General features: G+C 45.5%; 1 protein-coding gene across 1 annotated transcript; it reads left to right on the forward strand.

Moving 5' to 3' along the window:
* The first annotated feature begins 835 nt into the window (after positions 1-835).
* On the forward strand, positions 836-5,889 carry LOC118703673 (putative uncharacterized protein MYH16). Its single transcript, XM_045571720.1, has 7 exons — positions 836-877; positions 1,193-1,308; positions 2,706-2,838; positions 3,917-4,133; positions 4,920-5,056; positions 5,150-5,253; positions 5,853-5,889. Exons 1-7 carry the CDS (start codon positions 836-838, stop codon positions 5,887-5,889), a joined length of 786 nt encoding a protein of 261 aa, XP_045427676.1.
* Positions 5,890-12,913: the final 7,024 nt, after the last annotated feature.

Below are 12,913 nucleotides of genomic sequence, written 5' to 3' on the forward strand. Positions count from 1 at the left end.
CACTTCTTCAAACGAAGTAGGGTTTGTTTTAAGCTAAGTTAACTACACATGGAGTTGGAGTGAGTGAGGCTTATTCCCCAGGAAAAATGGAGCACAGGCCAGCAAGCTGGCTGGGGTGGGGGAGGTCCCCAGGAAGGAGAGGAGTAGCAGGCCCCAGGAACGGCCCCTCCTCGGCATTCTTTGGCTCCCCAAAGGGTTTTATCAATAAGATAGAGCCACACAGCACATTTGATGCAGGGGGATGCACGGTCAGGCCTCTCCCCAGGTTCATGCTGGCCCAGAGGGGAGGCCAGTGTCACAGCCAGGGAGGAGGCAGGGGCCAGGCTTTGCGGAGAGCGCAGAATTGAGTGGACACTTCGCCCGGGTGGAAATGTCCGGAGGCACAGGTCAGGGAGCGGGAACACGGCCAAGGCACGGGGCGCCCAGATCCACAGGCTGCTGTGTGGTCACACAGCTCCGCGCCCTGCAAGCCCCCAGCTGGGTTCTGCAGGGCAAACGTACTACACCCTCCTTACCCACACCCTGGAGACAGGCCGGGGGCCACTGAGCATGGCTGCTGTAAACTGAGGCAGCAGTCAACAGGAGAGACCAGGCCCAGGCCATCTGGGAGACCCCCCTCCTAACAGGCCTGGCTTTCGGGAGCCTCACCCGGCCCCCTGAGAGCTCTGTGGTCACTGCCCACACAAGGCAAGGTGTCTGGTCAAAACCGGATAGAGAGTTAGGGGAGGACACAGCCACACCAGGAGCCCCCTTCTCTCCCCCCCGCCCCCCGTGACACACACACCCTCATGCACAGGAACAGGCCGCCTGTTCCTCACTCACCGGTCAGGGAGCCATGGCCTCCAGCGCTAGAGTCAGCCTTGAACGCCCCTGGAAGGTGCGAGAGTTTTAGGGCATTGGGCCCTTCCCTATAGGGCTGGTGTCTGACCAGCCAATAGCCCTTGGCCTGGGTGGCCACTGGAGCCACGTGGGGAGCTCCAAACACCTGCACCTGAGCCGGGCCAGAGGCTGAGTTGGTCCGGGGGAGGCCCAGGTCCGCAGGTGATTCTCATGTCCCAAAGCTGGAGCCTCAGAGGCACCACGTGCCTTCAGGCTCCGCAGCTGCAGCCTTTTGATACTTTCAGATGAATTATCAAAGGCGAGGGGCGAGGGGAGAGGGGCGAGGGGCGAGGGGCGGGGGTTCTCTCTCCAGGGCCTCTGGAAAGAGCTGCAGCGGCGAGTGTCCAAACTCAACACCGAGGTGACCACCTGGAGGACCAAGTATGAGACTGATGCCATCCAAAGGACTGAGGAGCTGGAGGAGACCAAGTGAGCTCAACTATGCCGGGAGAACCGGGAAGGCCAAGCGGGTGGGTGGGCCCTGGGGATCTCACCACCATCAGCCACAGCTGAGACCAGAAGGAGGCAGCTTACAGGTTCCTCTAAAGGAGGGATGAGTATCTAGACAGGTTCCATCATTTAGGGCTCACCGCCAGCCTTCAGGTTCCATATAGGGCTCTCTTACCTCGTCCTCCGCCTTAAGTGCTAGGTCAGACAGGGCAGTCAGGAGCAGGGGCTCCCCCTCCAGGCGGCTCCTCTGCCTCTGAAGTGCTTAGGAAGCCTCCACAGGCCTGGGGTGTCTGGGGCGGAGCCTCTCTGTGATGCTGGCAGTACACAGACCACACCCCGTGGCTAAGGTTCCCACTCTGCCTTTCCCCAGGACATTTACCATAGAGGACATCTGTGGTAAATGTCCTTGAGTCCTCATTCACAAACTAGAGAAGTGGACACTCTGCTTGAAGGGCCTGGACACGTAGATGTGGCTCTGAGCTGGCCTCTTGCATAAGAGGCTGCTTGGGTGCCATGGGCCCACCGTTTCTCCCTCCCCCCCCCCCCCGCCCCCAACCCCTAGAGAAGCCCTGAATGTGAGCCCTGTGCCTCCTTGCTGTGCCCTTCTTCCACTCAATGAATTTGTGGCGACAGGATAGAAGTAACCACTGTGCCTTCCAGCTGACACAAATCTTTTATCTAAAGATCTTCAACGGTTGAGCCTAAATTGCCTTCCTGTAACTCCCACCTCCTGCCCCCAGCCCTTTTTTATTTTCTACTGTGAGCTATTCAGGAGCTACCTGCAACTGCCTGCTCTCACTCCTGGCTACAATTAAATCTCATCCCTCACCTCTCTGCCTGGAATTTCCACCCCAGACACCCACATCTGTGCAATACCAGATTTTGTAAGTTTCTTCGTTATTTCCTAATTTGGGAGGTGCAAAACTTTTTGGGTTTTAGGACTATTTTCTGAAGCCATTCCAATGAATGTGACCTTTTGTCCCTCGCAGCTGGCGTGAAGCAATGGTCCTGTGTAGCTACAAGGGAGCACAGTGGAGCAAGTGCCTCCCCTGCCCGCTCTGAGGCCTCTGCTCATGTGTCCCCTTCCCTGCTTTGTTCTCTCCATAGTGCTATGTCTATATGTTGTGTATTGTCTGTCCCGCCTAGAACAGAACTTCCATGAGGGCAGAGATCTTAGTCTGTTTTGTTTACTGCTGCTTCCCTAATGCCTAGAACAATACTTGGCACAGAATAGAAACAAATACTTGTTGAATTAAAGAATGGAAGTGATTGCTTCATCTTGTCCATGTCACCCTAGAGCTCAGCGCCACACTCCCGGGCCCCCTGCCTGTGGGCTCCCACGTTTCCTTGATTGCCCCTCTTGCCCTCATCCACAGGAGGAAACTGGCTGCCAGGCTCCAGAAAGCGGAAGAAACAGCTGAAGCCGCCCAGGCCCAGGCTGCCTCCCTTGAAAAAAATAAACAGAGACTCCAGGCAGAAGTCGAGGACCTCACCATTGACTTGGAAAAGGTCAGAAGGTCAAAGGCTCAAAGGCTGCCTATTTGCCAGGTCAAAGGGCCCACAAAGAGCTGGATGAGACTGTCATATGTCTGGGGTGAACAGGAAGAAATAGTGGCCTATGAGGATGAAACACAGGTCTATATACAGGCCCACTGAAAACAGGCTCCTGCTTGAGTATGTGTTTATATATATATACTCATAATTCTATATCTTAACACTCAACGAGCCACTATTTAAATAGACCTATGACAAGGATAAAATTTAGTCCCAGGAAGCCATGTAATATATTATCCCTGTTCCCTATTCTCTCATAAAAACCATTTCCCACAGAGTTTGTGTGGCTAAATATTCCTCTTTGCACCTTTGGGGTTCAGGCTGATTTGCCAGTCTTCAGCCAAGTTAAATAAGATCCCCTGCCTTTCCATATCAACCTGGTCTTGGTCTACACAGGACCATTGCTTCATGCCAGCTGCGAGGGACAAAAGGTCACATTCATTGGAATGGCTTCAAAAAATAGTCCTAAAACCCAAAAAGTTTTGCACCTCCCAAATTAGGAAATAACGCAGAAATTTACAAAATCTGGTATTGCACAGCAGCAAGTATATAGTTACCAGAAAGTTATGAAAAAAATGAAAAATCTATGAAAAAATAATGTCTAAGAATAATCAGCTTTGATTCACAGAAAAATAACACCAAACCCATCTCTGAGTTGGACAATGGATGTATAATGTATAGTAATTCATTATAGAGAAATACATTATGGGGAATTGGGCAAATGTCATAAATCTGGGAAGGATGTTGTGGCCCAGATTCCTCATTTTACACGTGAGAAAATTCTAGCCGAGGAAGGTAAGGTAGACTGCCCAAAGTCACACATCTAAGTAGCAGAAGTTTTAGAACTAGAATGTAGCTCTTTCCTGATTCCCTAAGCCTGGCTTGTGCCATAAATGTTGAATTATATCCCGATCCCCGAGAAGTCTGTGATCACCAGAGTCCCTGGGGAAGGAGAGGAAAGGAAGGGAGGGGGCAGCAGGAGGGGAAAGGGGCAGGAAAGTCAGAGACCATCCCCATCTCTCCCTAGGCCTAGGCCAATGCTGCAGCTGCCGTTCTGGACAAGAAGCAACGGGTCTTTGACAAGATGCTGGCTGAGTGGCAGCAGAAGTGCGAGGAGCTGCAGGTGGAGGTGGACAGCTCACAGAAGGAGTGCCGCATGTACATGACAGAGAGCTTCAAGATCAAGACCGCCTACGAGGAGTCCATCGAGCACCTTGAGTCAGTGAAGAAGGAGAACAAGACCCTGCAGGGTGAGTCAAGGGCAGGGAGGTGGGCCTGCAGGGACAAAGACACAGCCAGAGCCCACTTTCTCCCAGGCACATCATGGGTTTAAGCAACTGGCACATGGTAGGTGCACAATAAATGTTTGTTGACTGTCTGGCAAGAGTTTTGTAGAAGCACTCAAGCACTCAGTAATATAACTTCAGGCATGTGAGTTACTTTAACTATCTGTGTCTCCATTTCCTCATCTATAAGATAGGGAAATAATACTATCTTCCTTGTAAGGTTGTTGTGCTAATAAAATACAATAAAATGTGTCAAGTCTTCACTTAGTAGAAGAGCTGGCACAAATAAAAGCTCGGTAGATTTTATTTTAGCCCTTACATCTGTTATGTAAGTAATATACATATGTATACTTATTCCTTACATATAAGAATTTCGGGCTGGAATTTGAGGCCTTGGGGGTACTGGCGCGGGGGGGGGGGGGGGGGGGGGGGGGGTGTCTCCAGAAAGGAAGGCCTTGCATATAGAACTGACAGCCCCAGAGTTCTGGGCACTGGCCCTAAAGCTACTCTGTGCTTGCTTACTCTTCTCTGGGCTTCAGACCCTCATCTAGAAAAAGAGGAGCTTGGATCCACTCAAGGCCTGATGCTCCACAAGCCCATGACTTGGAGTGTGTTGCTTCTCTTTTGATACAATGAGGCTAGGAGTGCCTGCTTCTGGCCCCAGCAGAGGAATATCTGTGCCACATGCCATGATCCTGCGAAGCTGGAAGTCCTCATGCACCTTATTAACAAAAATATTATCTTTCTCAGAGGAGATAAAGGAACTGATTGATCAGCTGGGCGAGGGAGGATGGAGTGTGCATGAGCTGCAGAAGTTGAAAAAAAACCTAGAGATTGAGAAGGACGAACTTCAAGTGGCCCTAAAGGAAGCTGAGTCTTCCCTGGAGGTAACCTCGTGTCTGTGTCTTTGGAGGCTGAACACTTGGCAAGGGTCTGCAAACCTGCTTAGACAGAAAGACTGACATTTACATTCCTGGCAGGTTGAAGAGAGCAAGGTGATTCGAATTCAGCTGGAACTAGCTCAGGTGAAAGCTGACATTGACCAGAGAACTCATGAGAAAGAGGAAGAATTTGAAGCTACGAGGTATGGGGCTGATGGGATGGGAGGCTGACTGAGTGCATGATGGAGCAGAGTTCAGAAATCTGGGTCTCTGCCACTTACTAGTCATGTGATGTTGGGCAAATTAGACGAACCTCTCTGAACCTCAGTTTCCACATCTGTTGAAAGGCAATAATGGTAGTACTTTATACAGATCGGGTACTCTGTGGTTAACAAACACTTTGAAATGTCTTACTTCAATGATTCATCACAAAACCCCATGAAATAATAATCTAATAAAAAACTGGACAAAAGACTTGAATAGACATTTCTCCAAAGAAGATATATACAAATGGCCAATAAACACATGAAAAGATGCTCCATATCACTATTTATCACACAATGAGAACCCCAACGTTTCCCCTCCCTCAGCTGTGGTGCTATTTACCTGTATCGCAGGTACTGGTAGTCATGATGTGTCCCCATCTGAGTAAAAGCTCATTGAAAGCAGGTTCCATGTCCGATGTTACTTAATACCAAGCCTGGAAAATAGGCGCTGAGTACAAGCTTGTTTTCACTGGACAGCCGTAGGGACAATTGCAAGCTTATAGGCAATGTGTATTCATCTTTCACATCCCCCACAGTACCATTCTTCTTGATGATCTCATCAATACTGGTTGAATTTCGATAACTAGCTTTAAAGAAATAATAATCATTGCAGTACCATTTCTTGAGCCTCAGTGCAGATGGAATTTTAGAGAGACAATTTAAAATAGCCCTTTCTTATTTTTTTTAATTCAAAACCAATTAAAAAGAATACAGGAGGCAAATTTATAAAAGTTTTATTATGCTATGGTTCTAGATTGAGAACTTAATGGGTGTCCATGATGGGCATCCTTATACTTATACCCCAAAATTAAAGGTACCTGCAGAACTGGGGGGCAGCCCCTATTCCAAATGGAAGAATGACCAGCACTCATCAACCATGCAGGTAGATCCTAAAGAAGATACCAGATGGGTTTCCTGCACCATCCAGACTCAGGAGGCATTTCAGCTCCTTCCACTTGCTAAGTGTTAGCCTCCAGAATTAGACACCTCATAACGCATATCCCCTGCCTTGGCTTGGTGACTGTTTATTCCTGGGGTCTGCTAGCCCTAGCCGATTGATCTCTCTCCACATCACTGTGCCAATAGCAAGTCAAGGTTAGAAGGCTGAGAGCCCTGGGGTCTGTTATCCATGTCTTGATCCATCTTCACTCTCTTATCCCATTTTCCCTATTGGTCATGGGAGCAGATATGTCATCTGTAGCCATGACATGTCTTAAGCAAACTAGCTCATGAGTCAACACGAGTCAAGACCTCACAGAGTTTAGTTTTCCAAATGGCATTATATTAAGTCCCGCAAATATTTATCAAGCTCTGTATATGGCCTAGGCCTGTACTATGGAATATAAAGATGAGTAGGAAAGACCATCCTCCCTTGTGGAGCTCAGAATCCAGTGGAGAGATAGACACACACATCAATTAACACAAGGCTGTGCGCAAATGATCTGTGATGTGGTGTTTGCCTCCTGGGAAGGGACCACAGGGAATGAGTGGCTGATTTAACCTGGAGTGGCTGGGTGGAACAGCTCCACACTGGATGTAACCTGTACAAGAATCTAGAGCAGTGCCACTCAAGGGTGGTGCCTGTTTACCTTCCAAGATAACAGAAGTACAGAACCTAAGAGGACATTTTTAGAAACTTCTATAGCAATTGAGACTGTATGACATCCATGGACATTATCAGCATATTTTATAAGAGTATTAGTTTCTGATGTTAAAATAAATGAAAATGAAAAAAATTAATAAAAATAAATAAACTGATGCCACACCAGGTAGAGAAGGAAAGGGAACTCCAGATAGAAGGTTCAACACATGTGAAAGCGCAGAGGTGGGATTCACACAAGGGTACATCATGACTGGAGAAGAGGGACTCATGATGAGGCAAAAGTGATGGACAGGGAGGGAAATGAAGCTAGCAGGATAGGCCTGGGTGAGGCTGTGAAAGGCCCTGTTGAATGCAAGTATCCCACAATCTCTATAAGAAAATCTTGTTAGTTTTAAAAATCCATTTGTGGGATGAAATGAGCAGTAGCTCTTCTTTCTTGGGAAGACACATCACAACAGAAAAACAAGCCCCTTGGCCTCTCATGAGACAACACAGGCAAGCACATGGGGAGCATTGTATTCCAGGGAACCACACTCTGGTCCTCTCGGTGGCCTGTGTGGAATTCAGACCTGCTTGAGCACGCTAAGCCTAAGGAAGGTTTATCTAAACCACCACAGCCTTACACAGAATGAGCCAGATATAACCCAATGGTGTCCATTATGAGGAAGGAAGCCTGTGTAGAACCAGTCCAGGCATTTTTCTAGCAAGAAAGGGCAAAGATGTCAGGACGTCCAGCTCTGGCCCACAAGGATTTTCTCAACCTCTCTCTCTTTTGTCCTCTAGGGTGACACAGATCTCAACAGCAGACCACTGAGAGGAAAAAATATGTGAAAATGGAAAACTGAGTCTTTCTGAGAAGGTTTGTTATGCACAGGAAAGTGCAAGCCAGAAAAAGACAGGTGCTAAGAAATAAAGATAGCTATGGATGGAAGTGGGTTTAGAATATAAACGCCAATACTTAGAGGAATTAAAATTAGCATGGCTTCCCTAAGACTGTATCAAGATGTGTAAACACTTGGAAAAAAGTAACAGTGGGTCTGATTCAGTTGAGATCCTACATATTCATGTCAAGGATGGAATATGTAAAGTCTGTGTGACCTGGCTGTTCTCTGAAAATAATTCTTCACATGGACAATTAATGTCTTGTCCCAATGCAGCTTAAATAAAATATGAAAAATAGACTGACTGGAGGTTTTTAAGTGAAGAATTTTTATTTTTAGACTTCCAAATCCAGAGGCAATTTTTACAATATATCAGAGTTCTGTTGTGTCCCTATATCATAACTCACAGGCTTGTTTCTACTGAAACCATGAAAACTATGCAGTCATAATGATGTTCTTTGCAAATTTTGAGGGTAGTCTCAGAGTTATGAAGCCAATCTAGGTTTCATAAAGTTCAGGAAGTTATGGAATCCACTGAAGGAATGGTAAGATCCATCCTGGCTGATATCTGAGGCTTCCAAATGATCCACCTCAGCATCTTCCAGAATATGTTCAGACACAGGTAGGTCAACTCCATAAGGGCAGATTGTTTTGTTTTACTCAGTGCTATATTCCTTAGCAACTAAAAAGATCTGCCCTAAAATAGACACACTGTGACTGAGTGATAGAGAACTAGTGGCCTCCCAAGGTAGTCCTTCCAGACATTACCAGAAAGTTCTTCTTTAAATCAAGCTGAGATCTGCCCTGTGGCAGTATCCCCTTGAAAACCCTGGTTTTGATACCCAGAATAACAACCTTAATGGAAGACAGTTCTCCAGGTTTTCTCTTCTCCAGGCTGAATATTCCTGGGCCTTTCAACCATTCCAAGTATGACAGGGTTTCTGCTGTCACCTTATTAACACTACTCAAGCCTTCCCTCTCTTCACTTCTCTGGTCTTCAGAGTGAAGGGGTAGCAGGGACAACACTATGAGGGCTCCTTGCCAGTTCACAGCCCCTAGAACGCTTCCTAAGGCTCTCTGGAAAATGGTGTCTTCCCTTTGATTATTAGCAGTCTGACAACTCTCCAGTTCATTGGCGGACAGAAATCATTATTTAAGCTGATAGAAGAAGGGATAGTAATATTCCACTGGTAGTTCCCACTCCATCTTCACATAGGCCCATATCACCCTTTTAACGGTTCTAAACGTGGTGCTCTCAAGCAGCTCCAGAGGGAACCAGCTTTGATTCCTTCTGTGACAATGGACCAAGTGTGAAGACACTGCCCTCTGGTGGTAGAGTCTCCAGATGCTGTGTGTGAATTTTCTCTGTGTGAACACAGACTAACAGAATCTTAGAATTAAAGAATTCAAAGGGATATTAAAAGGCTGTCCAATCCAACGCTCAAGCAGTTGGAGATTACCCTCCATAACATCTCTGAAAAAAAATGGTTAGCCGAGACCGGTTTGGCTCAATGGATAGAGCGTCGGCTTGGGGACTGAAGGGTCCCAGGTTCGATTCCGGTCAAGGGCTTGTACCTTGGTTGCGGGCATATCCCCAGTAGGGGATGTGCAAGAGGCAGCTGATCGATGAGTCTTTCTCATCGATGTTTCTAGCTCTCTATCTCTCTCCCTTCCTCTCTGTACAAAATCAATAATATATATATATATATATATATATATATATATATATATATATATATTTTTTTTTTTTTTTTTAAATGGTTATCCAATTTTTACCTGAATCCTTCCAGTCAAAAAAAAGGCAGCCCATTGAAGTTTTGGCTGATAAGCATGGTTCAAAAGTCCCATATACTCTTAAACCAAAATATGTTTCCTTCTATTTTGACATTATTTTGATTTAGTATTCACCAGCAGTATGACTTTGGGCAATTTAACCCAGCTCACCTCCTGTTTTCTCAACTATTAAATGGGAAATAATAACTGCATCTGTCTCATTGGAATATGAAGTTTAAACAAGATAACTTGCCATAGAGCCTATTGTGCTTGACACTTGGACTTTTGCCTAATTTTCTTCTAGCATTCCAAAGGATTTCAACACTTGACCTTCCAAGGGAGGCTTGGCTGGGCTGACAGCAGCAGGCCTTTAGCTGGAAAAATGAGGTTTTAAGACTTCTTCATTGTTTCCTGGAGGATGGTCGACTCTGTAGTATACACACACACACACACAAATTCTAGAGCAGCTTTTCACTTGAGGAGAGTGGCAGGAAGGAGATGTAAACAACTCAGTGACTTGCCCAAAACCAGTTAAAAACAGCTACAAATTCTTTGTAGCATGAGATGAGGTGAGGTTTCTAACCCAGTATTTATTTTAAAAATGGACTTCACTTAATCACATATGCTGTTTTTGCCTAAGGACATATAATTTCAGAATAGCCTAAAGGCCTAAAATGATATAATCAATAGTCTTAAGAATATTATTAGTATCCACAATCACTGAAATCAGGGCATGGGCACCATGTTTCAGGAAATGGAGCAAAGACCATTTAAATTATTTTGCTAAATGTTTTTAGCTAGCTTTCAAAATTGCTAAATATTGTATTAATTATATTTTCTTATTTTCTATATTCTTTTTAAAATATTTTTTATTGATTTTTTATAGAGAGGAAGGGACGGGGATAGAGAGTTAGAAACATTGATGAGAGAGAAACATGGATCAGCTGCCTCCTGCACACCCCCTACTGGGGATGTGCCCGCAATCAAGTTACATGCCCTTGACCGGAATCGAACCTGGGACCCTTCAGTCAGTAGGTCGACGCTCTTTCCACTGAGTCAAACCAGTTAGGGCTATTTTCTATATTCTTGATGCTCCAGTATCTGGGACCTACCTGCTTAAGGGCACGCTGCCTCTCCCAAAGCTAGCCAGTTATTAGAGAAGCAAACAGCTTTTATACACAGACCAATCCAATCCAGAGTTCATACTCTGAGCCACCTCTTCTATCTAGCTCTTATACTCTAGGAGTCAATATTCCCCTGCCCTACTCTCACAAAGTCAGGTACTAGACAACTAGAGATAGCCTTAGGTCACAGAGCCCACTGAAATTATTCAAACTAGCCAAATCTTAAACCTACATAACCTGCCTCGCCCATTCCCTCCCATAAAAACCACAACGAAGGTTCATGCCCATGTTTCCCCCTCATTCTTTCTGCCTCTTGATGAACCTTGTGCTTTGCCACGTGGCCCTAAGAGGCATGCTATTATATGCAATGTGCTGAGGTCCCAGAAAACCTCAGTGAATTGTTTGTGAATTCCAAAGAAATAACCCAGAGGTCTGGCTGTGAAAGACAAGAGTTTGTTAGGACTTATGTGCACACACTGATGACAGCCAACTGGTGAAGTTTACTGTCACACTGGCTCCCACTGGTGAAGTTGTCCCACTAAGTCCCATCCAACCTGCTGATGGGCTTACATAAGAGGTGGGCTGGCGGGGGGAGGAGGGGGTATTGTTGTGCCACCACCCAGACTTTTCCCAACATGGTTTTATAGAGAACAGAAAACAGAAAAAAACAGGGCTTGCAGGGGAAGGGGCATATACCTGTGTGAGTTCAAAACTTAGCTGTTTACAATCCAGGCTCACATCTAGAAGCAGTTTCTCTCTAGCCTTTCTTAGACCAAGTTGCTGGCCAGGTTCCCAAGATCTCACAGTCCATTTACAGATGGCCTTCACTATATTTCCCATAGGGTGGGAGGAGGAGTTGGATCATGGGAAGGGGCCCATGTTCCCATTTACCATACACATGCCTCCATGTTCCCATTTACCATACACATGCTGTGCCTCCTGTTTCTAGGTATGTTGTGAATATAAAAACTTCTTTCTTCATGACAATCATTTCCATATCTATTTGTCTTACCATACCCAATTAAAACAAATTACAGGTACATTTAAAAACACCAGCCCTAGCCAGTTTTGCTAAATGGATAGCGCATCGGCCTGTGCACTGAAGGGTCCTGGGTTCAATTTTGGTCAAGGGCACATGCCCAGATTGTGGGCCTGAACCCCAGTAGGGGGCATGCAGGAGGCAGCCAATCAATGATTCTCTCTCATCATTGATGTTTCTATCTTTCTCTCCTTCTCCCTTCCTCTCTGAAAGCAATAAAAATATTAATTAATAAATAATAAAGACATCAATTATATTCCTCCTTTTTTCACGTGTGAATGAATCCTGGGTCTTTGTAGGGAACCCAACAGGTTCTGGGTCTCTCCCATGGAGCATATCTTTTTTTTTTTTTTATTTTTATTGATTTTTTACAAAGAGGAAGAGAGTCAGAAACATCGATGAGAGAGAATCATCGATCAGCTGCCTCTTGCACACCCCCTACTGGGGATGTGCCCGCAACCAAGGTACATGCCCTTGACCAGAATCGAACCTGGGACCTTTCAGTCTGCAGGCCGACCCTCTACCCACTAAGCCAAACCGGTTTCGGCCCATGAAGCATATCTTTTAAGTGCTTCCAGAAATCACAAAATCATCACAAAAACCCTGACCCTTCCACCTACAAGCTACCAGGAGTTGGGGCTGGGGATCTGTTGTGAAAAGGTCAACCTTGAGTTATGGTGGAATCACAAGATTGGAGAAGAACCTGCTGGCAATTTGAAGGAACTATTCTTCCCTCCCCTTCCTAAACTCTGACTTAGGCTAAAAAATGTATCCTGTAGCTTTGGAGAAGTGATTCTATAAAACTTTTCTCTACAGACATTTAAAAAACAACTTTTACCAATCAATGAAAGAGAAACACCACATGACCTCACTCATTTGTGGATAATAAAGAGCATTATAAACTGATGAACCAAAAGATAGATATAGAGACAGTAAAGCAACAAGCAGATTGTCAAATTACAGCGGGGAGGGGAGGAGGATCTGGGGGAGATAATAGATCAACCGAAGGACTTGTATACATGCATATAAGTACAACCAATGGACATAAAACTATGGGGAGGGAGGGGATATAGGGGAGAGAGGGAGGGGGGCAAAAAAAATCATTAAAATATGTAAAAAAATAAATTAATTAATTAAAAAAATAAAATAAAATGAAATGAAAAAATAAATAAATAAA

This window comes from Pipistrellus kuhlii, unplaced genomic scaffold, assembly GCF_014108245.1.
Source record: "Pipistrellus kuhlii isolate mPipKuh1 unplaced genomic scaffold, mPipKuh1.p scaffold_m20_p_4, whole genome shotgun sequence".
NCBI classification, from domain to species: domain Eukaryota; kingdom Metazoa; phylum Chordata; class Mammalia; order Chiroptera; family Vespertilionidae; genus Pipistrellus; species Pipistrellus kuhlii.